General features: G+C 40.0%; 1 protein-coding gene across 2 annotated transcripts in view; it reads right to left on the bottom strand.

Annotated features, from left to right (window-relative positions):
• Positions 1-23,889, bottom strand: part of FRZB (frizzled related protein) — a 32,974-nt gene that overhangs the window by 5,488 nt on the left and 3,597 nt on the right. The window contains exons 2-5 of one of the 2 annotated variants that reach the window (XM_007422768.4): positions 15,044-15,091; positions 7,607-7,672; positions 6,663-6,867; positions 4,209-4,272 (exon numbers count right to left, since the gene is read on the bottom strand). In XM_007422768.4, the coding sequence (XP_007422830.1) occupies positions 4,209-4,272; positions 6,663-6,867; positions 7,607-7,672; positions 15,044-15,091 (383 nt within the window). The remainder of the gene's footprint in view (positions 1-4,208; positions 4,273-6,662; positions 6,868-7,606; positions 7,673-15,043; positions 15,092-23,889) is intronic. The other variant, XM_007422769.4, reaches the window with a different exon arrangement.

Genomic DNA, 23,889 nt, shown 5'->3' with positions numbered 1-23,889 from the left:
ACATTACACGGTATTTTTCCATTATCCTAATTTTTGCAGCAGTCTTTCTCTTAAAGTGTTCCCCCCTCATCCACTGCCTCTTTCATTTCATCATTCCACCAAGCTTTCTTTTTCATACATCCCACTATCATAATTTCACACACTTTGGTGGCACGCTGAAGCATAATTCTTTTTACTCGCTTCCAAACAGCTCCCACACACCCTCTTCTTAGCATACCCATATTTTGTTCATTTTGCTGGAAGATTACCTTCTAACACTTTTTCATACAAAACATACTTCCTCTTCATTCATTTTGGTCTAGTTTCTTTCACTTTTCTTTTCTTCCATGTCCAATTTTTTTTCAATATCCCCTCTGATAATACCAGATAGTGCTCTCTATGGTATCACTACCTTCACCGTCTTTGTGGTTTCTGTTAGAAAAAGAGGAGTGTATACTTATGTCCTTCTGTGAAGAGAGGGATAAATTAATTGTATTAATGGGGTGCCTTATTTTATAGGTAATTGATTTTAATAAGTAGTTATTGTTATACATTTAGTTTTTTTGGTCTTGGCCCTCTCCTTTTTTGAAGTATGGCTTCTGACAGGAATATAGGTGTATGTGCATATATGCACACACATACACAAGCATGTGTGTGCACAAATTTATTTGGGGGAGGAAGAAAATCTGTATCCATTTCAGTTGAAGCTGGTAAGCTAGACTGACAAGGTGGGGAAGCCAAACATTGCTCAGAATTGTTGCCTGTTTTTATAGTTGTTTTTTTTTTAAATAGCTTTCTGGGGGGGGTGGAGTTTAGATTCCTTTTAGGTAAATATTAATAGCAGATGTACTAAGCAGAAGAGAGGAGACACACAGAGAGACTAATTATTTTATTTCATTTTTTTATTTATTGGTTTTGTTAAGGCTGCCCAAGAAGTCTCTCTGCTGTTTACATTAACACCAATATATATTAAAACCACATTAAAAACCACATGATTGCACAGACCAAAATAACACTCCCCAACCTGCAAAAACTCAACAGGGGCTCCACAGCCACCCTAGCCCCAGGCCTTGGCACACAGCCAAGTCTTAAGAGATTTCAGGAAACCAAGAAGAGTGGGAGCCATGTATATCCCTGGGAGAAAGCTGTTCCAGAGGCAAGGGCTGCAACAGAGACTTCCATAATATGGCAACCTTTCACTGACGGGACCTGGAGAGTTCCCACTCTGCCTGAATGTACCAGATGGGCAGAAACAACCAGAGACGGGCAGTCTCTCAAACAACTAAGCCCTAAGCCATGAAAGGCTTTTTAGGTGATGACCAGCATCTTGAATTGCACCCAGAAGCCAAGTGGTAACCAATGCAGCTCACTTAGCAGCCATGGCAGATGGACATAACAAGAAGTGCCTGTTACTGCTTGCACTGCTGCACTTTGAACCAACTTCCAGTTGGTCTTCAAGGGCAGCCCATGCAGAGCACAGTGCAGTAATCCAAGCGGGAGGCTACCAGGGCATGGGTGACTGCCAATTTAGTGACAATGGCTTCCACCCACCTAAAAAACTGCCAGTTTCTCATCTAAAGGCCTGAAAGAATATGAGAACCCGAGAATATGAGAGCAGGACATGATGAAAGCTGGAGCAGAGTAAAAAGGAAGACAAATCAATTAGTGGAAGATCTACTATCCCAAACCTGTTAATCAATACCAGGCATTTTCACAGACCACTGTTGCTGGCCAGACTATAAGGAACATTTTCTTTGCTAGCAATTCTAGGTTCTTTACCTACTGAGGATCTTTACTGATCACTTGAGATATGCAGACAGCTCTTTTTGCTCCGTGCTTTCCCCCCCTTATTTTATAGAAAGGAAGGACAGACAATTGTTTCTCTTCAATTTTTCTCTGTGCCTACATCATGCCCAAATAAACGTATTAGTTGTTCAGGTTGCCGTATATTCTACTGTTTTCCACTCAACACTATTTGTTTTTGTCTTTTTAATCAAAGAGCATCAAAGCTACCTCACCTCATTCAGGTGCCATTATATACACTTTTGTCTGAATTTGTTGGTAAAGGGAAAATGTTGGAGGACTTTATTCATGGCTGAGAGTTTAAGTTGTTAAACGTTTTTCATGCTGGGGTTAAGATGTTTAAGGAAGAAGAAAATGCAGTTTTCTTGGTCACAGAGAACACCAGAAAGTGTGAGTAATATGTTATGTTTCCAGGCCACTTTGACCCAAAAGTGTGATAAATGCTATTAAACACAGACTGCAAAAGGAAAGTTAACTCTTATCAAACACTAGATTGAAACAAAGAGTTGAATTGTCTTTAGCCCTATTTTCTGCTTTGAAAGCATGAGTAAGAGGGTTTTACTAAACTGGTGGTGGTCACCGGTATATGTGGCTGATGGCTATATGTTCAAACCCATAAATGAGTGTGGGAAAGTGGGCTGTAATGTTTCTTTCTTCCAGCAGTGAGAGTAAGAAATAATCTATGCTGCATAACAGATCAGATTTTAAAGCCCTGTTATGCAAAGTGAATCCTGAGAGCCTCTGGACATAATGTCATACACAAAGCTCGAGTGAAAGAGCTCGCACCATTGTCCTCCTTACATTGCCAAGCAATTTAAAAGGATTTTCCTGGATTCAAAATAACCTTCCATAAACACAGAAAGAGAGGGGCACGTTCAAAGCTCAGCATGTTCTCCTCTGGTGTCCCCACAGACATGTACTTAAAAGTTCCTGACTTAATACCCTCCTAACCCCATACGGATGGACTGAGTGGACTATTGTTTTGTGTTCTGGCAGCAGTTTAGAAAAAGAAGACGAGTAATTGTAACCGAGGAAAGCAAACGTGGCATTCTGAAGACAAAGGACGCCTTAGCAGCAGTGCTGACAAGATCTCCACAGTACGTAGATATGGCCAATTCTAAACAGAGGGATCGGCAAACTGGCATTGCTCTCTTTTCTGATGCTTAGCCATTTTGAAAAGCTTGAATTGTGTTGACGGCCATTGTAGAAGGAAGTTTACAAGCAGGGGATATTTCTGTGGAGCCATTCTCTTTAAAAACTTAGTAACTAGTGGTTTTACCAGGATGGAGGCAACCCTGAGCAAACTGCCTTCTAGGAACAATTACGCTATGCCAGGCTGTAGCAAATATCAATCCTTTTATTTCCCTGCGTTTTCTTTTAACTTTTGAAAAAATCCAAGAGCACTGCAGACCATAGCTCCTGCTGCGCCTTCAACCTCAATGCTCTCTGCGAAACCAAGAAGCTGGCCGTGACTGGAACTTAGTTCCACTTATTCAGACAACAAAGCAACAACGTTCTGGATCGAAGCATAATTATCACTCTGAAATCATCAACATCTAACCCCTTTGGTGCCACTCTGTTACGTGTCGACCTTAAACTAGCACCTTTTAAAAAATCAACATGACCCATGGTTCTTCAGCAATATCTTCAAATCTGTTGACAATACTACCAATGAATGCTTTACACTGTAGATGATATAAACAGTAGATAGTAGATAGTATCAACTGCAATTGTCTTTGATTTCTTCTATACACATTGTAACTCTTACCACACTTAACTTTAAAAGAATATGGAATGCGTCTTTTTAGTGTTGCTTCATTACTCCAGCATTTACCATCCCAGCTCATTCTATCATTGACATTCCATTCTGGCAAATGTTTTATTCATCTGTCATAATACATATTCCTTCATATTTTTCCTGTTCATTTTAACATGAGGCACATCCCTAATCACCGACAATCTATATAACACGTTGTGCTGAAAAGCAACCCTAACGAAGAGCAACCCTGTCCCCAAAGTGCTGTCCTAAAATTTAGTAATGCTAAATAATTATCTGTGTTTTGCTCATTTTCTATAATGTATGTTTGATATTTTTACACCTTTCTCTATGGTGTAACTCTTCTTTTCACCTCTAGTTTAGAGTGCCTTGTTTACATATTCATTTACAGATTTTGGAATTTGTTTTGGCATGGGAGGTATTTGGTATAATGAAAAGGAGATTCAGTTTTGTATAGGAAAAATATCCCACTGTGGAGATAGGAGATGCCTAGGGCTGTATTCTCACTTAAGCATGCTGGACAGTTAAGCCTAACTGAATGTTTCTGAGAAAACAAACAGAAGAAGGCAGCTTGTTTAGAAATGGCAAAAATATAACAACATTTATTCAAAGTCAAACATGATTAAGCAATTAATTAAATTTGTCTTACCTTCACTTTTTTCCCAAGACGATCCTTCCATTTCTCAGCGATGGAGCCTTCAACTAAGAGTAATCTATGCATTTTTAAGAAAAAGAACAAGGATTACTTACGAAATGCAAAACAGGTCAGCTTAAGAAGAAAGAGGAAGCTTTATGTTTAAGGAGCAAATGCAGATCTATTAATTACCACTACAACTTCCACTCAAGTTCCATAGCAACAGTCTACTTCTTCCATTCTTAGAAATGTTTGTTGATACAATCTGTACTCATGGAGAGAAAGATAATTATGAATATATAACTATATGAGTACTGGTAGTAAATAATATTACAATGGTTTAGCTGTATCCTGCCTTAGCTATTCTGAACTTAAAAAGAGGGGAGGAAAAAAAACAACAACTCTTTGCAGTGTTGGACTGATAGATTCAGGACACATTCTTAGAAATAGATAAAACAATTTTCAGGAGGACATGGGTGGTTTTCTTTCATTTGTAACTCTAACATAACAAAGTTTATATTACAATAAAGCTACCCAAAGTTAAGGTGTCATAAGACTGTTTTTGTATGAAATTAGACAGAAACATATAAAACAGTGATGTAGATCTTTGCAATTAGAATGCCCTTGAATTGATGTAATGTGACCATTTTAGCCTAGGGAAAGGATATGAAATGTTTAAAATCAAGAAATATTTGTTAATATCACATTTATGTCCTACCTTTGAAATTAATTTACTCTCACAATACAATCTGACGAAATGGGCCAGATACAGAGATTCACTGGACCAAATCCATACAATGTCTGATTCTGAAAAGATGAGTTCCAACCAAGATCCCAATTTTTCAGAATCTGGCACTAACGATCTATTGACAACCTGTTGCACCCCTCCTCTCCCCCCAGATGTGCTAGAACTGCAACTTCAAGAATTTCCAACCAGAAAAGTGCTAGCTGACAATACTGGAAGTAGGTGCATACCTTACACTTCAGAAAGTTCCAGAGTAAGGAAACATGACCATTGGCTGTCTACATATAAACTAAATGACTGATTATCTAGGTTGGGCAGTCTTTTCATGACCAAGGACCACACGTCTCAGTTGAGGAGGTTGAGATCTGTAGAATGGGACATAATGCACCACACAGGGACGGGACTAGTTGGGGAGAATGTGGATTTTGGCCTTTGGGGAATGCTATGATATACCTATGTTAGGGTTCCTCTACAGTGGTTGGAAACTATGCTGCCAGTTTTTAGATTTTTTTTAATCCCACCTTTATTATTTTTATAAATTGCTCAAGGTGATGAACATACCTAATACTCCTTCCTCCCTCCTCCTATTTTCCCCACAACAACAACCCTGTGAAGTGAGTTGGGCTGAGAGAGAGCAACTGGCCCAAAGTCACCCAGTTGGCTTTCATTCCCGAGGCGAGACTGGAACTCATGGTCTCCTGCTTTCTAGCCTGGTGCCTTCACTAGTAGACTAGACTGGCTCTCATCATTTATTTTTCACCATTTATGGTCACAAGGAACTGCAAACCCCACAAAACAAGGGTTCAGGAACTGAATGTTGCCTCAGGCTGCAGACTGCCCATCCAACAAGGCAGATAGATTACAGCAAACCAATGAATGAGTCAGAACTGTCGTCTAGACCACTGGAAGCTTTGGGGAGGTTAGTTATTGCAAAATGCTTATACTGGCTACTGGCTGACATTAGCTGAATAAAACCATTTGATCAGGTCTGAGAGGTTGCTCTTGCTGCCAATTACCTTCTTCAACAATTCAGGTGCTGTTTTCCACTATTAAATCCTGATTACTGAAGTCTTACTCCAGATGCTTCTAAGAAATGGCTTCATGAAGTAGGCTGGGCATCCTTAATTCTGGGAGCCATTGAACAGATGGGAATTTTAAGATCAAGTTATGGATACAAAGCACAATTTTTCTGGGCAACTTTGAATGTGTCCAACAAAAGTCTGGATGATGGTCACCTGCCATTTTTATTTTGCAAGAAAGCCTATGAACCCCACATGGGGTCCAAACACACTCTTGGTAATAAAGATGGAACACTACCAGATCTCCTTTAATTTATATTGAAAAAAAAAATTAAGAAGGTTAGGGAACCAAGAGGGTACCAAGTAAGATCTGTGTAATGAAGCCATATAATTACAAAGTCCCAATCTATAGGAAAACTCACAAGACAACTGCCTCTGTTTACTAACTTCCTTAAAACTATGCCAACTTTATTCATTAAAGAGATGCTGGTCTTTTTCCTCTATCTGCTCATGTTCTTCTCTTTTTAATTTTGTTTTCAATCAAAACATTAACCACCCAATAAAATAGCTTGTTTTTGAAAACATTTGGTCCACAATCAACTCAAGATATCTTTTTTGGTTTCCTAATTTCAGTCAGTTAACAGTGTTGTTATGGAAAGTTCTGGCAGAACTAATAGAAGGAAGGAGGCCAATTGGCATTATTACCTGGAACGTTCCTCATCTTCATAGCCCATGATGATGTACTCTTCATTAGCGCTAAGTGGTGGGCAAAGACAGCCAGAGTTTGTATATAAATTGACCGTGTCCCTAGGAATGTTCACCAATGAAGATTTTAGAATCTCTTTTACTTCGACCACTGCAGTGACATCATGACATTTGGTCTTTACCTCCTTAACTTTAGCCCGAATAACTGAAGAAAAAGGAGAAGAACAGGAGTTAAAACTAGGACATCTAATGCTGTATCTTCCAGAATATTTTGTTCTTTTCAACCCCAGAGAGGAAGTGTTTTTTGTAAAAAACTAATGAATAACTGAAAACATAGTAACCTTTTAATTTTCTTAAAACCACAAGTACTGTTGTTAGCACCAAAAAGGTACTTTAAGAATATGAAAGTCTTACTATTTTATTATTAATAATAAAGAACAATTGCTACTTTCTTGAAATCAATATTCTTGTTTTTATTTCTTTTCTAAAGAAGTGTTGTACATATTATGCATGTAATATCAGTGCATTTGTCTCTAACACTTGTGTACCTCTGAAATTTCCCAAACGTGTTTGGTTGATCTTGCTATCTCCAGAAAGCTACTTATTCTGGAAGGTGTCAGAAGAAGACCTAGGAACGCCAGGTTCAAATTCCACTAAGCCTCAAAACTTGTTGATTGACCCTGAGACAGCCAATCTCTTTGGCAGCCTGAACTACCTAAAATGGTTGCTTTGAGCATGAAACAGGTGAGGAAGGAAACTAAGCTCCTTAAAAGTCACTTTCTGTAGACAATTTTGGCCCCCCAACAGCTGGCCAAGTTTTGCTTGCCTTTGGAGATAGCAATTGGCAAAAGAAGCAGCCCAAGAACCTCTTTATGTCAAATCATTTCTGCTTTCATTTAAACCTCTTCTTCAAAGGTTATTGCTTGCCCTCATGCCATGCTTACCATAGTTGTAATTGTTCCGAAGATAGGTCTTCTGGGTAGCTTTTATAGGCTTGCACTTGCAGCGCTCTAGAAAACAGAATTTCCCTTCACATTAGAACTAAAAAAGGAGAGGTACATGATTTGGCAGTTGAAACAAACATCTGTGTTGACAGTAGGAATTGGTTTGTGTCTTGCTCAGCTCATTTCTTGAGAGGAAAAAAGGTTAAGTCTACTGCTTATATACAGTATTTTATAGATTGATTAGAAATCTTTTTATCAAAGAAAGACATTTTACTATTTTTTCATCTTCTCTTCTGAAATATTATAACCGTTACAGACATGTCGTTTTGCATACAGCTGAACAGAGCATAAATTCAAATTTGCAGCAAGTTATTTTCTTAAGGCCATAAAACAAGAGAGTAGCAGAGTTTGTCTTGGATACTATGATTCAGAGCAGAAGGTTTCTGCTGGGTTATGCAGACCATGGATGGGATTCCTTGGTAGTTTAGACATGACATATCCCACCGGCCTACCTCTCCTCCCTGATTTTCTCCAACACCTCCCAACAGTCATTGCTGTTGTCCCAGGGCAAATCCCAATCAACTTCAATGACTTTTCCTTGCTATCATGATAGACCCAGGTTTTTTGATACAGTGATTGGTGGGATGTAAAGTTTCCAAACATCAGGAACCATTCATTTAGAGTAAAAGACACATTACTTCCCTTTTTTAAAAAAAAAGCCAATGTATTTCTGAGATTGTAAACTAACAAAAAATGCAGAGGTCAAGTTTCCATGCCTCTAAAGCCCCATGTGCTTTGCTTCTGTCACACCTCTCCTCTTGGATCACTTTATCAGTTTAGGCAGGAATGATGGCATCAGAAGGTGAAGGAACTGAATGAGGGCACCTTTTTATTTGGCAAAAGCTTTCCAAATAGTCTTCTCTCCTGACAAGAAAGCCACAGCAAAGGATGGAATGCTTTTAGGATACAGCCAGCCAACAGGTCAATGATTGACTTTAACAACACCTCCAAGTACACATAGTAGTACTGCTGTTTCAACAGTTCGCTATCAAAGCAAAACTCTTCCACTCCACGCTTAACATCTTCCAAACTGATGGGGCTTCAACATTTGGAAGATCAGATATTTCCCCTTCCTAGGCTAAGGGGAAAAGAAGATGAAACAAAATGAGCTGACAGTAGTACTGGTAGTCCTCACTTAATGACTATTCACTCAGCGACCATTCAACGATATGGCAGCACTGAACAAATGGTAGTTATGCCCACTCCCTGAAGTTACAGCCGCTACAGTGCTACCCATAGTCATGTGATCAAAATTCAGGTGCTTGGTAGCTCGCCTACACTTACAACTGCTGGGGCGTTTCAGCTCCCCTCATCCACTTATTCCCCCCCCATCTCTGCCCTTCTGGCCAACCTGCACTCCACCACCTTTGCCAGCTCTGCTGCCCTATGCTCCACTGGCCCTGCCGCCCTGCATTCCGCTGGCCCTGCCACCCCCAGCTGACCTTCACTGGCTTCTTCCTCCCGCTACTGACAATGCACGCCCAGCCTGGCCCTTTGCGAGAGCACCAGGCCTTCTTCCCAAGCACCCTTGTCCAAATCACGCATGGCCTTCTTGCAAACTTTCAGATTGGACAATGGCTTGGATGGGGTGAGAATGGCTTGGATTGGGGTGGGTCCTCGCCTAATGACTGAGCAGGATTTGGTTAATGACGTCAGCCAGGAGTGCCAGGATTGCCATTGCTAAGCAATGCGGTCATGTGACATTGCACTTTATGACCGCAATGCTTAGCGATGGAAATTCCACTCCCAATTCCAGTCGTAACCCAAGGACTGCCTGGAAATTCAGGGTAGATTCTCACCCACCCAGTCAGCTACAGCTGATCTTTAGAGCCATACTTCCATATCAGTCCCAGCCATCTTCCCAATATGATCTGCATTAGAGAACTTTTCTCAAAATATGCATCTTTCAACAAGGATTTCTTCTGTTCTGATAAAGCAAGATATTACATTGCAGGCTTATGGACTCTGTCATCTTGCTCAGTTAAATTGTTAGTTCGCTGCCTTATACTTTATATATCATTGAATAGAAAGGTAAGGCAGAAAACACTGTAATAAACACACATACATACATGCATACTAGACAATGTCACATGTTTTTACATGTTTTGCCTGCCTTTTTCCTGCTGACTTTGCCTGTCAAGATAAGAAATATACCAGCAGAGAAATGTAAGAGAATTTAATCTAGCTTTCACCTGGAAGAAACTTCATTTCCCATCTTAGTAACAGCAGGAATAAAAATCACAACAGGGCTGTTTGTGTCTACAATCCAGAATATATAAATATCAGAGTTCTACAGATTTTCACATTTATTTGCACGATTCAAAACTGAGAAATGTGCAAAACATTTTAAGCTCAAAATGAAGTGTTTCAAGCTCAAAAGTTTCGTGGGAAGATCAGAATATCACCAGATACTTCCAGTGAGATCAGAACAAATTGCTTTGAGCTCAAAAGCATTTCAAATTTAGAAAATTTTGCATACCTCCGTTGGAAGTCTACCTGTTAGCTGAATTTTCTTACACTGCCACTGCAGGAGACCCCACATTCTTCAGCCATTGCACTGTTGCCAGTAGGCTTCCAGGCCTAATTTGAAGCGCTGGGTTTTGAAACCCCCTGAGCCTGATACAATATGGTGCTGGGTTCCCTTAGGGAGCCAGCCCTGGTAAGTCATCTAGAGAGGCTGCTCTGGGTCTTGTCCCACATGAAATGGGGGTGGGGTGAGGGGGTGGACCACAAGACAGTGGTTGCAGCCATAAGCCTGTGTGGCATGCTGTCTCTAGCAATATCCTTGGCCCCTCCCCTCTTGGCCTTTAGGAAGTTTTAACGCAGGTATTTGATAACTTGGAAGCCTGGTGGGAGAGCAGTATGACTGAAAAAGTATTATAAGGGATGTGAAAAGCAAGTAAAAATGAATGGCCAAGGGCCAAAGCATTTAGGGCAGTGTTTCTCAACTTTGGCAACTTTAAGATGTTGGCTGATTCTGGGAACTGAAGTCCACACATCTTAAAGTTGCCAAGGTTGAGAAACACTGGTTTAGAGTAACGTGGCAAAAAGGATCCACTATAAGTGTATAGCAAGTCCTTCCAAACTGGATCTGGTATCTCACAAAAAGTCAGGGGGGTTTGCATTTCATGTGTAATTCTCCAATCACAACTTGCAAGAGTGAAGATGTGTTGTGCTTACTTATAGCCTTGATGGAAAAGGTGAGCCCTGGACAATAACCAGAGTGGTAAACCAGTCTGTAATTTGGGGTTGGGTGGGTTTCCAGGCAATAAGGAGCAGCAAGGGAAAACGAGTTGCATTATTTAAGAGTATAAGGCGCTTTGGGGCAATAGTGCTAGAGAAACAATGGGCACTGCAAATACACCTTTTAAGAATATGTATGTTTTTTAGCTAGCAAAGTTTATGTCCTTTAGTTTGCAATACACCTAACAAAATTCAGCAAAAGTATTATATTTTTAAAATAAAAAAAGTCCAGAGAAACCTTCTAAGTTTCTTTAAAACAAACACACATTTCGTGAAAAGGACAAAAAATGTTCTTTCTAGCCCAGAAGAGACCGGTGATTATTCATGCAAAAGATCTTGCCAATTGTCTTTGCCAGGGATTACTTGATTAGACATTGCATACAGACATTTTTCACCAGCAAAAGTACACTACATAACATTTGCAATGTTCTTTAGAATTGTTCATGTCCAAGATTTTTCATTGAACAATGTCCCATACTTCCCCTGGTAAAAGGGCACTGAAACTACATAAAAAATGATAATGCTCCAAATTTCTATGTCATTTTAGGGGACCTGAAGTGCTTCACATGTGATCCAGTTCCTGTTGTAATTTTTAAAACAGCCTGCTACAACCTGGTTCCTTCCCAATGTGTTGGGACTACAACTCCCAGAATTCCCAGCAAGCATTTTTTATAGATTTTAATCACTTTTTACTTGTAAGGTGCCTAGAGTCACTTATACAGTGAGATGGACAGCGTATAAATTTGATTAAATAAGCAAGCAAGCAAGCAGAGTGTTTGGTTACAATCCAGAAATCCTTCACAATTCTGTGCTACAGATCTTACAGGCACTTCCCAGAAGGTAAGAAAGAAAACTGAGACTCTCTATGCCTAAGATCCATTACTGAAATCTTCACTGTGGAAATACAGATACAGATAACCCTCATGAATATGGAACTCCAAAGTAAAATATTTAATACAGTGGTGAAAATCAAAGGGAATTTGACATGATGATAGACTTTGTTCTTATGTCACTGAACAGGCACATCCTGACCCTGGGCCACATGTGGCTCTAAGGTGCAAAAGTTACCACCTCTGGAGCTGGAAGAAACCCTGCCCACCTTTCCTGAGAGTCAGCTAATATACCCAAATTTTATGATATAAATTATCTAGATGGGAGATCACAATAATCTTGGCAATATGCTATTCTTTGGTACCAAGATGATTCATCTAGTTTTTGAATACATGTGGTCATCTTGCATCCAGTGCTGGCATGCAGATCAAGTGCAGAAAAATCAAAAGACTGTGGAAAGCTTTATTTCAGTCAATGTGTGTTCAGACTTCTGATCAAGAACAGCATAGGGACCATGGAACTGGGAAAATAAATTCATGATTTGCTGGCAGGGAGGTTAAGAAGAAGCTCAGGTGATCATTGGGAGTAGTAATTGGAGAACATGGCACACTGATGTGTGCAGTATAAGGGAAACCAAGGATAAGCTTTAAGGAACCCTTACTCAATGATATAAGGATATACTGCATATACGTTTGTAGGCATGTATTTAATTTCTATCATGCCTTTCTATGCTGGTGAACACCCATGGCAGCTAAAAATTATGTTCTTTTTATACATAAAACAGATTCACTGATCGAAACATCCAGGAAAGCATCTTATTTTAAAGATTGGAATATTTAAAAACAAACAGAAAAACATTGATTCTCTACGAGACTTTAAAAGCTTCTTTAATTCATTTCCCTTTTTTTCCTGTTCTTTTTTAAAATAATGGACCCACCAAGCCATACAAATCATTTTATAGATTCAAGAGATAAAGTGTATGAAAAAGCCAGAATCAACTTTTATAAAAAGCAATGTCAAAGGAAAAACAGTACTTGCAAAATTAACAATATCCTCAGATATGACAACCCAAGTTGAATAGTTCCTATGGTGCAGAATCTTATCTAAATATGTTTCTACTCTGCCATTACTTTATCTACTTTACCATTTTCCTCCATGCTACAGAACTGGGAGTAACAAGTGACAAGGAATTCCAATGAAACTAGGAAAAGCCATGTAGACAGGGGCCTTTTCATTTAATTCATATATCACACTAAGCCATGGTTTATTTAAACATGGTTTACTGAATAAATACAATTAGTTGGCTTTGCATAATATAGTAAGCTGTAACCCATCAGTTACCACCCACAGCGATAAAGTTCAAATCATGAAGTACATTCAGCCAAAATCTAACAATCATATTCTTTATGGCTGGTGGTGAAGAGTGCCAGGACTGTGGCTCAGCAAAATCTGGAGGACCACGGCTTCCCCACCCCAATCTATCACTTGCTACTTGATTCACTTCCTTAATTCACCTGATTTTCAGCTCTTCTGCCATTATAACTCTATAGATTACTTTTTTTCCTGAAGTGATGAGCATGTAAAGGTATTTCTGTCCTGGCAGGGGAGTGAATTACATAGCAGCCATTTTACTGTTATTTCACAGATCCATGAACATAACAGTTAATACCTATGAGCAGTGGTTTCTCATTACACTGAAGTCAAGCGGATTATGAAGACAAGACCAATAGGGATATTTATATGAGGAGGGGACCTATAAGAACGTACGTTTGCTTCAACTGGGTATAAGGCCATTAGTAACCCCTTCTCCAGAATCTCTGCCTTTTCACAGCTTTTGTGAAGGAATTGATTTTTATTTACTTACATTTTTAGGAACTCCTATGTCCCACCCTATATCAACAGACTTTAGGCTGCAATAAAAAGACTAATAAAGCACCATTAAAAAAACTAAGTAAAGAATAAAATGTTGACCAAGATGTCTTTACTAAGAGCCAAAAGCTTAAGTACATAGTCAGATCTTTACTTGGTGTTGAAATGGAACCAATTTTGCAGGACAGCTTTCCAATATCTGGGAGCCAATTCCATCTAGGAAATGAGAAAACCCATCCTTTTCTCTCCTTGATGGCAGAAGAGGCAAGAAAAGAGACAAAACTGGCACTACAGGTAGTCCCCGGGTTAAGGACGCCCGAGTTACACACAACCCACAATTAGGAACGGAGCCTACTGTAACAAAATTCGAGTTAAATACACAATGATTCAAGTTAAGTACACAATGATTTGAGTTCATTGCACAATACTACTTACATAGTTTTATACAATAATACTGTTCCAGTTTACATACAAATTTGACTTAAGGACAAACCTTGGGAATGGAACTCATTCTTAAAGTGGGGATTACCTGTACTTGCTTTTTCTTCAAAATCTGCCTGATCAAAGAGAGCTGTGATCTCTTCATCTTATATAAAAGCATATCAATGCAACTGGGAAGAGGGAGGGAGGAGAGTATACCCTTCTTCTCTTTCTTCTCATGATCTCCTCAGTTAATGGGAAAATAATATTTTTGTTGGATATGTAGAAAGGACACAAACTGGCAATCTGGGAAGTGGACTGATGGAATCCCCAAAGTATAAACTGACTACTTGGGAATTATTTATAAATGCCCATGTGCAATAGACTAATAAGCTGCCGTAATTCATTGATTCACTTACTTGAAGGATAAAAGTTGGTTCCATATCATACACTCAATAAGCAGTAAAATACCCAAGACCTGTCAGATAATTTTGGAACTGGAGGTTGGTGTAAAACTCAAGTCTCTTTGCTAGGTACATTTTTCCTGTGTGACAGTAAAAATACCACTTTGCATTAAATAGTTAATAATCTGTTACTCTTTCACAACTGATCAGCTGTTTCATTCATTCTAAATAGTAAGTTCAAACTGCTCTCAGTAGCATTCTCTGAAATTTATGTGTCGTTTATACAATTTTCTGGGCAAACAGTGCCATCTATGGAGGTAGGTCAAAAAACTCAAGATGGCAGTTGTGTCAGCACAATTGAAGCCCCACCCCTTTGTACATGCATACAGAACAGGCACCAAAGGGGTGGGGCTTCAATCACATTGCAATGACTAACATCTTGACCTTTTTGATCCTGCCCTGCAGATGCCTCTATAAGCAAATATTTTTATACCGTATAAAACATCCTGACACTATCAGGTTGCTTCTGTACTGTTGAGGCCTGAGCTCATGGAAGAACAAGAAAAAGAATAAAAGGCAAAAACAAGGTATTAGATAAAAATGTACTCACCAGCATTGGTGCTTCTACAGTTCCCATTATTAGAATCCATAGGGAAATCTGGCATGAATTGTTAAATATGTAAACAAGTGTTAGTATTTTTAATACTGGATTATTCAACACAGCTACAACAAAATGCTTAAATTTTCATCCATTACAACAGCCTTCCCCAGCTTGGTATCCTTGGATGAGTTGGCCTCTCAGAATCCCCAATACAATTCCATTCCATTCAGTTTATTATGGTCGTAGACCAGCCCAAGAATCCCCAATACAGTATAGTAACTAGGAATTCTGGGACTTGAAATCCAGCACATCATGACTGAGGAAGTCTGCATTATTAGTAAATGGAACTAAGATTGCATTCACTTTTTTCAAAATCAGATGAGATAGGGAGCTCTCTATCAGGAGCCAAATATAGGAGTCCAACTTCCTGTGACAAAAAGTATTTGCCATATATTCAGGACATATTCTACTGCCACTGTTGACAGTGAAAAAGCTTGACTAGAGAACACAAGAACTGCCCGCAATGTTAAAATACGGACATTAATCTATATTTGTTTTTACCACTGATCTTCAGCTCACAATATCCTCAGCTTTAACAATCACCCCTAAAAGTGCTTCAGATCAATAATTCTTACACTGGAAGACCAAGGACAAAGAATACATGATCTTTGAATTTAGGCTATCTATGGCAGGAATGAGCCTGGAGCATCACCTATGCCTTTAGGCACTGAATTTGTGTACAACAGCTCCAAACGTTAATAGCAACTCATAAAACAGCATAAAGTAACTAGGCTGTCAGCCAAATAAAACCTTGAGACATTGGTTTAACTGCTGAATCTTCAAAAAGTTCAATTTAAAGACATTCCCATGTTATCAAAGCTTCAATGTAGGCACATTTTGTAAGATACTGAAGCGCAACATAACTTTTGTTAACTAGGACCAGGGGCAAAGAAACATTAAAAAATACGCAAAAATGTTCTTAACTCACTGCTCCATTAATTCAACAATTAAAACTGGCCACAAATTGATTAAAAAAAGCTTTATTAATTAAATTATCATTTAATCTTGCAGCTCTATCAAAGAAAATATTAATGTATCTTTCATAAAGCAGGGTGATATAAAAGGACAGAAGAGAACATGGACATTTCCAATTTCTTCCAGAAGTCCTTTTGGATGTATTCTGCCAAAAAAATGCATTCTATTTACAAAAGAAACATTGTTTATAGCAGTATCCCCCAGGCTGGAGCTCTCCAGATGTATACAGCTCCCAGAATCCTCAGCCAACAAGATCAATGGTCATGTTGGGTGGCTATTAATTAGGGTGGCTACTAATTCATTAGAAATGTAGTTTCACTTAATTGCAAGGGTATTAAACTGGGAAAGGCTAATTCATGGGCTTTCAATGTTCTTTCTCCACCTTGTCTTGGCAAATTCACTCAATATGCGTTGGACTAACTCCGATCACCCCCATCTGACGGTGCTTGATAATGACGGGAGCTGAAATTCAATATAGCTGGAGGGCTCCAGACCAATGAAAGCAGAATTAAAACAATAGGGAAGACTACAGTACACTGCTAAAGGTTTCACTGAGCAGATATCAAGAAGACACTAGTAGTGCTACGTAGTCATGCCTGAGATTATATTTTATGTATTGGTCAAATTCGTATGCCACCTGACCCCCAAGGACTCTGGCATCCAAAGGAGGAAGCAGTGTGGAAGATGGAACTGCCTGAAGCTTGGAAAGGAACCTGCTGTAGAATCAGATTCTCTCTGCCCAAGAAACAAGGGCGCCTTTTCAAAAGGGGACAAGTCTTCAGACAAAACAAACCGAACGCCAGTGGCCATTATGTCCTGTCTCTGGCCATAATCTATAAACTGTATTTACAGCTACTTCCTCATATAAAAAGCCAATAAAACCAGGATACAGAGCCATGTATCACCTGTGCCTTACTATCCCTAGACTGCATTCCATTTTTTTCAGCAGATGGAAGAGTAAAAGTTTGAGTCTTAGCACAACTACCTACCTCTGTCCCAACGTGGTTAAAAGGGGCCAAGAAGAAGAAGGCTGCGCCAAGTTCTCAGAATGCTGGACAGAATTTATTATTAAATGTAGAAGACTACATTTATTTCTGTAATCTTCAGGTCATCTGTTCCAAGTATTTGTCTGTTGTCTCGTTCACAGACATCTCCACATCTGCGAGCCTCAATGAGCTGAAGACTTTCCATATTATTATTATTGGATGGGGGGAAGAAACAATTATCTGCATTGGGCAATACCGCTTATATTTCCAGCATAGCTAAAATTGTAGCATGGCTCCCTGACTCCCACTAAGAGATGAAAGAAGCAGAAACCACAAAATGCATGATATGTGTGCTTTGACTTTTGCCAAAAGTAGACTGCAGACAGCAAGAATGTGACAGCATCTGCGTGTCCTTCTGTTGAGAAAAGGCTCCTGCCATTCGAATGAGTACAGCAGTGTTTCTCAACCTTGGCAACTTTAAGATGCATGGACTTCAACTCCCAGAATTCCCCAGCCAGCATGCTGGCTGGGGAATTCTGGGAGTTGAAGTCTGCACATCTTACAGTTGTCAAGGCTGAGAAACACTGGAGTAGAGGGATAATCCTCAGTTAGTCCCCTGAAGCTCCTTATCTGCTATATTTGCTCAGAAGGAATCTTAACTCTCCAAAGGAGATGACACCCTGAGCTACATGGAAAGAGTTGTTGCTGAAAATTGCCTGCTTCCATGTTTCACTTAGAGAAGCCTTCCGTTGGCAGAGGGACAATAGCTGGAGTCATCCCCAATCCCTTTAATACACTGGGAGTCTTCCTCACGTGTCTTCTTCTACCTATTTTGAGTAGAAATATATTAGGGAGGCCCATCGTCTCTGAAATATCCCAGAATCCTTCCAGAATGCATCTGGTTGGCTACTGTGTAATGCAAGACATAGGCTCTTCATATGTCTTTATGTAGATTGCATTCAGACCTTATGCTAAGGCCATGATGTGGGGGGTTTTTTTTAGCATGCCATTACGATTTGCTCAGCAAAACACTGCCAGAGTAAACCCTGGCTTCCCATTATGTGAGGATGCAGCCAGTCTGCTCCACCTCAGACAAAGTCTGGATTGTACTAGCACATGGCTAAACAGGCTTCTATAATGGGATGAAGGTACCTCTAACTAGGAAACAGACCCACTTTCATTTCTTCTGTTATACATTATGCCTTTAGCAGCATATTATGATGTTTGATCACACAGTCAGCCAGATGTTGAGACTGGATTTGGCATTTTTGTCCACCTACTGAGTTCTTCCCAAGGACCTGGGATAGGCAGATGTTTACTCCTGCCTATTTTCCCCACAACAAGCACCCTGTGAGGTGGGTTGGGCTGAGAGAGTGATTGGCCCAAAGTCACCCATAATTAGCAAACTGATTTAACAGACCATTTTGTGTTCCCTGCTTTTCAATAAAGCAATTATATTTCTAATGCTAATTAAAATTAATACATCTAATGAAGGGTTTTTTTTTAAGGTTTAAGCAAGGTTTTTGCAGAAAGGCCAGCTCTCCGTGTGAAAGAAAAAAAATTGTTCTTCATATAGTAAAGAAATAGCTGTACTGCCTCTCCAGACAAAATATTTGGCTTCTGCTCTGGTGGCAGATTGAGAAATGCCTAAGGAAAGAAAAACTGTAAATAAAATCACTCCAAAATAGAGTAAGCCTTAGTCAGGCATATTTTGAGCAGTAATAATATCTTCAAATTTTCTGGTTCAATCATGAAATCTTTAATACTGAAGTAGTAGGAATAATAGTAATAATAGAGATTTGCAAATTGAAGTTGAAATGCTTTGGGGGAGAAAAGTCAACTATAATACCAATAATAATTGGAGCTCGTGCAGCCATACCAAAGGGATTCACCAAGTATTTGGAAGTTTTAAATTTACAGCACTGACTTTGCAGAAAACTACCTCAACATACATACTACCATGATACCTCCATGATCTCTTGGTTCTTGGCTAGAACCCAAATAATCAGAAAATGCCCAGTTATACACTGTGATATTCATTGAATGAATAGATGATTGATTGATTGATTGATTTAAGGCTTAGGACTTAAAGCCACAGGTTTTAATGCCAAATCCCTTTAATGTTTCTTAAAACAGACCTCCTCTAAATTCATTGGTAATTACTCTCATCTTACATGAAGAATGAGATCACAGGTCACCATTCTCAACAGCAGTTGTCTTCTCTAAGCAATTCCTTAGACCTATTGTCTTAACAACAGGCTGGTTACCAACACCTAGCAATATAGGAAATAGCCGTTCTCCTTTTGAGATAGCAACTTAGTCACAAGGCAAGTGCCAATGGGGAACAGGGTAGGACTGAAGCATACAAACGGTTTAAAAAAAATAAATGCCAGACTTTTCTCCTTTCACAAGCAAGACGAAGCTGATTGCTTGCATGGGGAGCTAAAGCTCTAGCCTCCATGCCATTTCTCTTCTTTTTCTGGGAAGTAGTACACCTTTTAAAATTTATTTGGTTTATATATTTATTTTACACCCTGCCTTTCTAGTCAAATGGGTACGCAGGGCGGCTAACAGAATTAAATGCTGGTGGAGTCCAAAGTGATACAGTCCGAAACGCCATCCCATCAGCCTACCTTCTCATGCTGCTCAAGAGACAGAAAAACTGCCTGGCAAGGCAGTCTCCATGAAGCGAGGTCTCAGGGCAGGAACAGAAGCTGTTTTCAGCTGGGGGACTTTGTCCATAGGAATGGCTGCCAGTCATGGCTAAGAAAGCTGGGTCAGATTGCTCTCCAGCTTCATACTCTATCCTGGCTTCAGTAAATCTATTTCATGGAGCTGAAGAGTTCCTGAGATAAACTTTGCCTTTGGGGAAAGTTTGCTCATGGGCCTTGAATTGCCAAGGGCTGGACAAGGGGATTGCACCAGTTCGTGTCTTCCAAATATAGGCCCAGTCATAAATTTGGTTTCAAAGGTGGGAACCCTTGGTCCTCCAGATGTTGTTGAATGTCAACTCCCAGCAGCCTCATGACCAACCGTAGGAAATGTGAGAAGCTGTGCACTTGTGGATAATGGGAAATGAGGTTTAACACAGCTGGAAGCTGCTGGGTGGTAAGAGCTAGCCCACAAGCTTTACCTGCCATTCAGAAACACTACAACCCTGCCATTATGCCAATGAGTCAAACCACTGGACAGCTTCTCTCTCAGGCCGCACGCGATTCTCAGCCTAACTTTATGCAGTCCCTGGCCTAATTTTGGAAGCCCTTGCGGGCAATCAGGACAAGTGACACTAGAATAGAATGCAATAACATCTCAAATCACTTTTGCCTTTGGCCCCACCATTTCCTGCATCAGCTCTCTCCCATCATTGCCATGTGAGGTAACCCCCAACAGATATCTCCCGAGAGAAAGCAGCCTTGTGCAGAGAAAAAAGTTATTCATCCCTGGTCTACAACGACTGGTAGTGGGACTTTCCCTGATTTCAGATCAGAGTCTTGCCTGGAGATAACAAGAACTAACAAGGGAATTCTGAGCAATAGTTGACCATGGAGCCTTGGATTTCTTTGGTGTGGCTGTTATCACAAAGCAAGCTCCCTTGTCTATGCAATGCATTTAGGATGATTCCTCCCTGAATCTTTTTAGCCATAACATAGCAGGACACATCCAAAGCACAGTACAGGCCCAGAAGCTGCAAGCACCACTACAAAACCCCACTTACTTCTTTCTTACCACATCTGCCTACAGCACGTGATCCACACGTTACACCTGTCTGCATGGGCCCAAGGCTTGTGCTTAAGCACCCCAGTGCCCTGGAACCCCTCTTGTAAGCCTACCAGTCTCCTCCCCAGCTTGAGTTTGCATCTCCGTTCCACAAAGTTTCAAGGTAGAAATGGTTTAGTCTACTTTTAGAAGACAAGGAATTTGTATTCCTGGAAGGAGGGGAGGGGAGAGAGGAGTGGGAAGAGAGGTGGCTTCAGCCTAGTGGCAAGAGTGTTTGTTTAGTTTAAAAAACATCTCAGCACTAAGAATGTCATCATGATCCCAGTCAGTGAAAGAAAGCGTTCATGGATTCCACCCTGGCTTCATTCAATGAAACTATTGTGCTCTTTGTGGTCCTCCGTAATAGGTAACGTTGGGGCAATCTGACAGAAAACGACTTCTCCGTGGCTTTGAATGTGACGGTTTCTTAATGGCTGCGAGCTTTGCCAAGCTGGATTTCAGTACTGATCTGTTCTGAAGGCACTTTGGGAAGCACCTCTATGCTTAGGGGAGGTAGACCTTTGCAGAGGCTTCAATGTGAGACATTCACCACCCCGCCCCCATTCCGCCACTCGAAACCACTTGCCCGCAGAGCTTCCCAGCAGGTATCAAACCCAAGACAGCTGAAACAACAGTCAACACTCTGTCTATAGACAGACCTGGGGAGTAAGGCTTAGCACGGCTGAAGCCTGAAGACCAGTTGTCAAAATACGAGGCAAATGAAGAATGGGATGCTGGGATGAGCCTGAGGAGGGAGATGGACTGCCCCAATGGTCTCAGCTGAGCCAAAAGGTGCAAGTTCAGCTGTGGGTTGGAACTAAGAGGGAGACAGTTGATAAGAACACACTGACTGGGCAGAGCGCGATGTACTTTTAGAAAGGCATGAGACAGCAAACCTATCCTAAGATATATCTTCCTCTCTTTTAAAGACTCTTCTAGCTATACTGTTTCCTTTGGTAAGCTGGTCTAGATATGCAAATTTATGGATACAGAAATATGACAGCCAATGTCCAGAATAGGTCCCAACCATTTCAAAGCCCAGCCTAATGGGAAAGCATACCTTCTGCACATAACCATGAATCCAATCCAATACTGAAGCTGAGGACACAGACAAGCAAGCCTGAAACATAGCAAGTATTTAGCAAGCCAAGTACCATAATGCAGATGCCTTCCTTAGTCCTAGTAAAATGGTCAGTAGAGCACCTTGGCATTTATCCTGTGCATTCTGGAGTTTTTCAAGAGTGAGGTATGAACCTGGAAGTTCTTGGTGACTTTTCAAAATCAGCAGTTTTCTTTCACTGCTGAATTGAGAGATCAGTTTTTAAAAATTTAAAACTCAGTTTATAGGTTTTGCAAAAATGGTATGGAGTAACATCTGAAATACCAAGGAGTGCTTGTCCTTGCTGTAGAGGCAAGCATCTCTGGCAATTACATGGATAAGTCCCTGCAGTTTTCTTGGCAACATTTTCAGAAGTAGTTTGCCACTGCCTTCTTTTTTGAGTTGAGAGGAAATGACTGGCCAATGTTTACCAATTAACTTCTGTGTCTAAGGGAGGACTAGAACTTGAGTTTCCCTGTTCTTCATCCAGCACCTTAAGCACTAGACCAAACTGGTTCTCACTGCGCTTATAGATATATCTTTATGCTCAGATCTCTTATTTCAATGGCATGCATTCTTTTGCCAGAGCATCTGTCAGCTCAGGTGGTTTTCAAGCAATTCTTCATCAGGTTAAGGCTGTAGAAACAACAGGCCTCCAGATATTATTGAACTACAACTCCACCATTGCACCAGCATGATAAAAATTTAAACATACTGGAGAAATAGTGCAAAAGAAGGAGTTACACTAATGATCAGCCAATCCTCAAGAGGTTAGTGTATCATCAATGATCAAGATTTGCCAAATGGAATTTCTGAAGACTCTCACTTAATTGTGGTAGGCTCTGCTATTGCAGACATGTGTAAGCACCCTCCTGATTCTCTCTCTATATGGTAAGTTAATAATTGGTCACAAAAAGCTACCTTTGGATTCCAATGCACATTTCTCTTGGAGTCTCAGACACTCTCTCTCACAGCTTCTGAGCACAAATCACCAACTGTTTCCCAATTTCTACTCAGTTTTCAAAGGGACTGAGGAAAACAGTATGTGGAAATGGAAAATGGAGAAGGTGGAGATGGTTTATGGGACTGGCACACAAATTTGAGACACTTCTACTAGTTTAGATTGCAAACAAAGAATTATATTTATGAACGTTATCTCACCAAAAAATAAAATAACCCACAAATTTGTGTAATAGAAACCTTTACAACTTGTTCATTTAACTCTACCACACAAAGGAAGCTTTGTTTCTTTTTTAATATATGCAGTCACATACAAGATTTCCATTCTACAACCTTTGAACAATTTAATGATTCATTATTCTTTATTTAAAATGCTTATATTCCCTGTAGGCAGCATGTGTTAAAATACTTTCCATACAATTTAAAATACAAGGAATCATTAATAATAATACTTTTTGTGTGTAGGTGCCTTTGAATCTGTTAACTTCTGGCAACTGCCTAGACTAGTCCCTGCAGTTTTCCTGGCAAGATTTTCAGAAGTGGTTTGCCCCTTGCCTGCTTCTTAGGGTTGAGAGAGAGAGGAGGGACTGGCCCAGGGTGACCCAGCTGGCTTCATGCCTGAGATAGGACTAGAACTCATGGTCTCCTGGTTTTTAGGCAGGTGCCTTAACCACCATACTGAACTGGCTCTCTTAATAATAATATATATATACTAAAATGTATAAGGGGCCAAGAGTTTGGGAAACATTCTAATAAAAGGTTTACCATGAGATTTATCATTTGCATAGATTAGATTATGTGCATTAGCAGTGGTTTTACACTCTGATTATCAAAGGGACTGCTTCTTATGGTTAGGAACCTTCTGGAGGTTAAGGTCTTTAGGAGATGCCTCCACTGTGAGAAGCCTATCTTTGTTTGATGCAAGGAAAACTCCTGGATTGCTCCTGGATTATAAAAAACATTATGTTTACTTCAGTTCAAGAAAGTGACTGTCTTACTTGATGGAATTTCCATGATTT

The sequence above is a fragment of the Python bivittatus genome, unplaced genomic scaffold (genome assembly GCF_059951505.1).
Source record: "Python bivittatus isolate LINGU-HERP-01145 unplaced genomic scaffold, Pbiv_v1 ctg000200_np1212, whole genome shotgun sequence".
Lineage (NCBI taxonomy): Eukaryota > Metazoa > Chordata > Lepidosauria > Squamata > Pythonidae > Python > Python bivittatus.
This window is presented reverse-complemented; position numbering and strand designations above follow the sequence as displayed.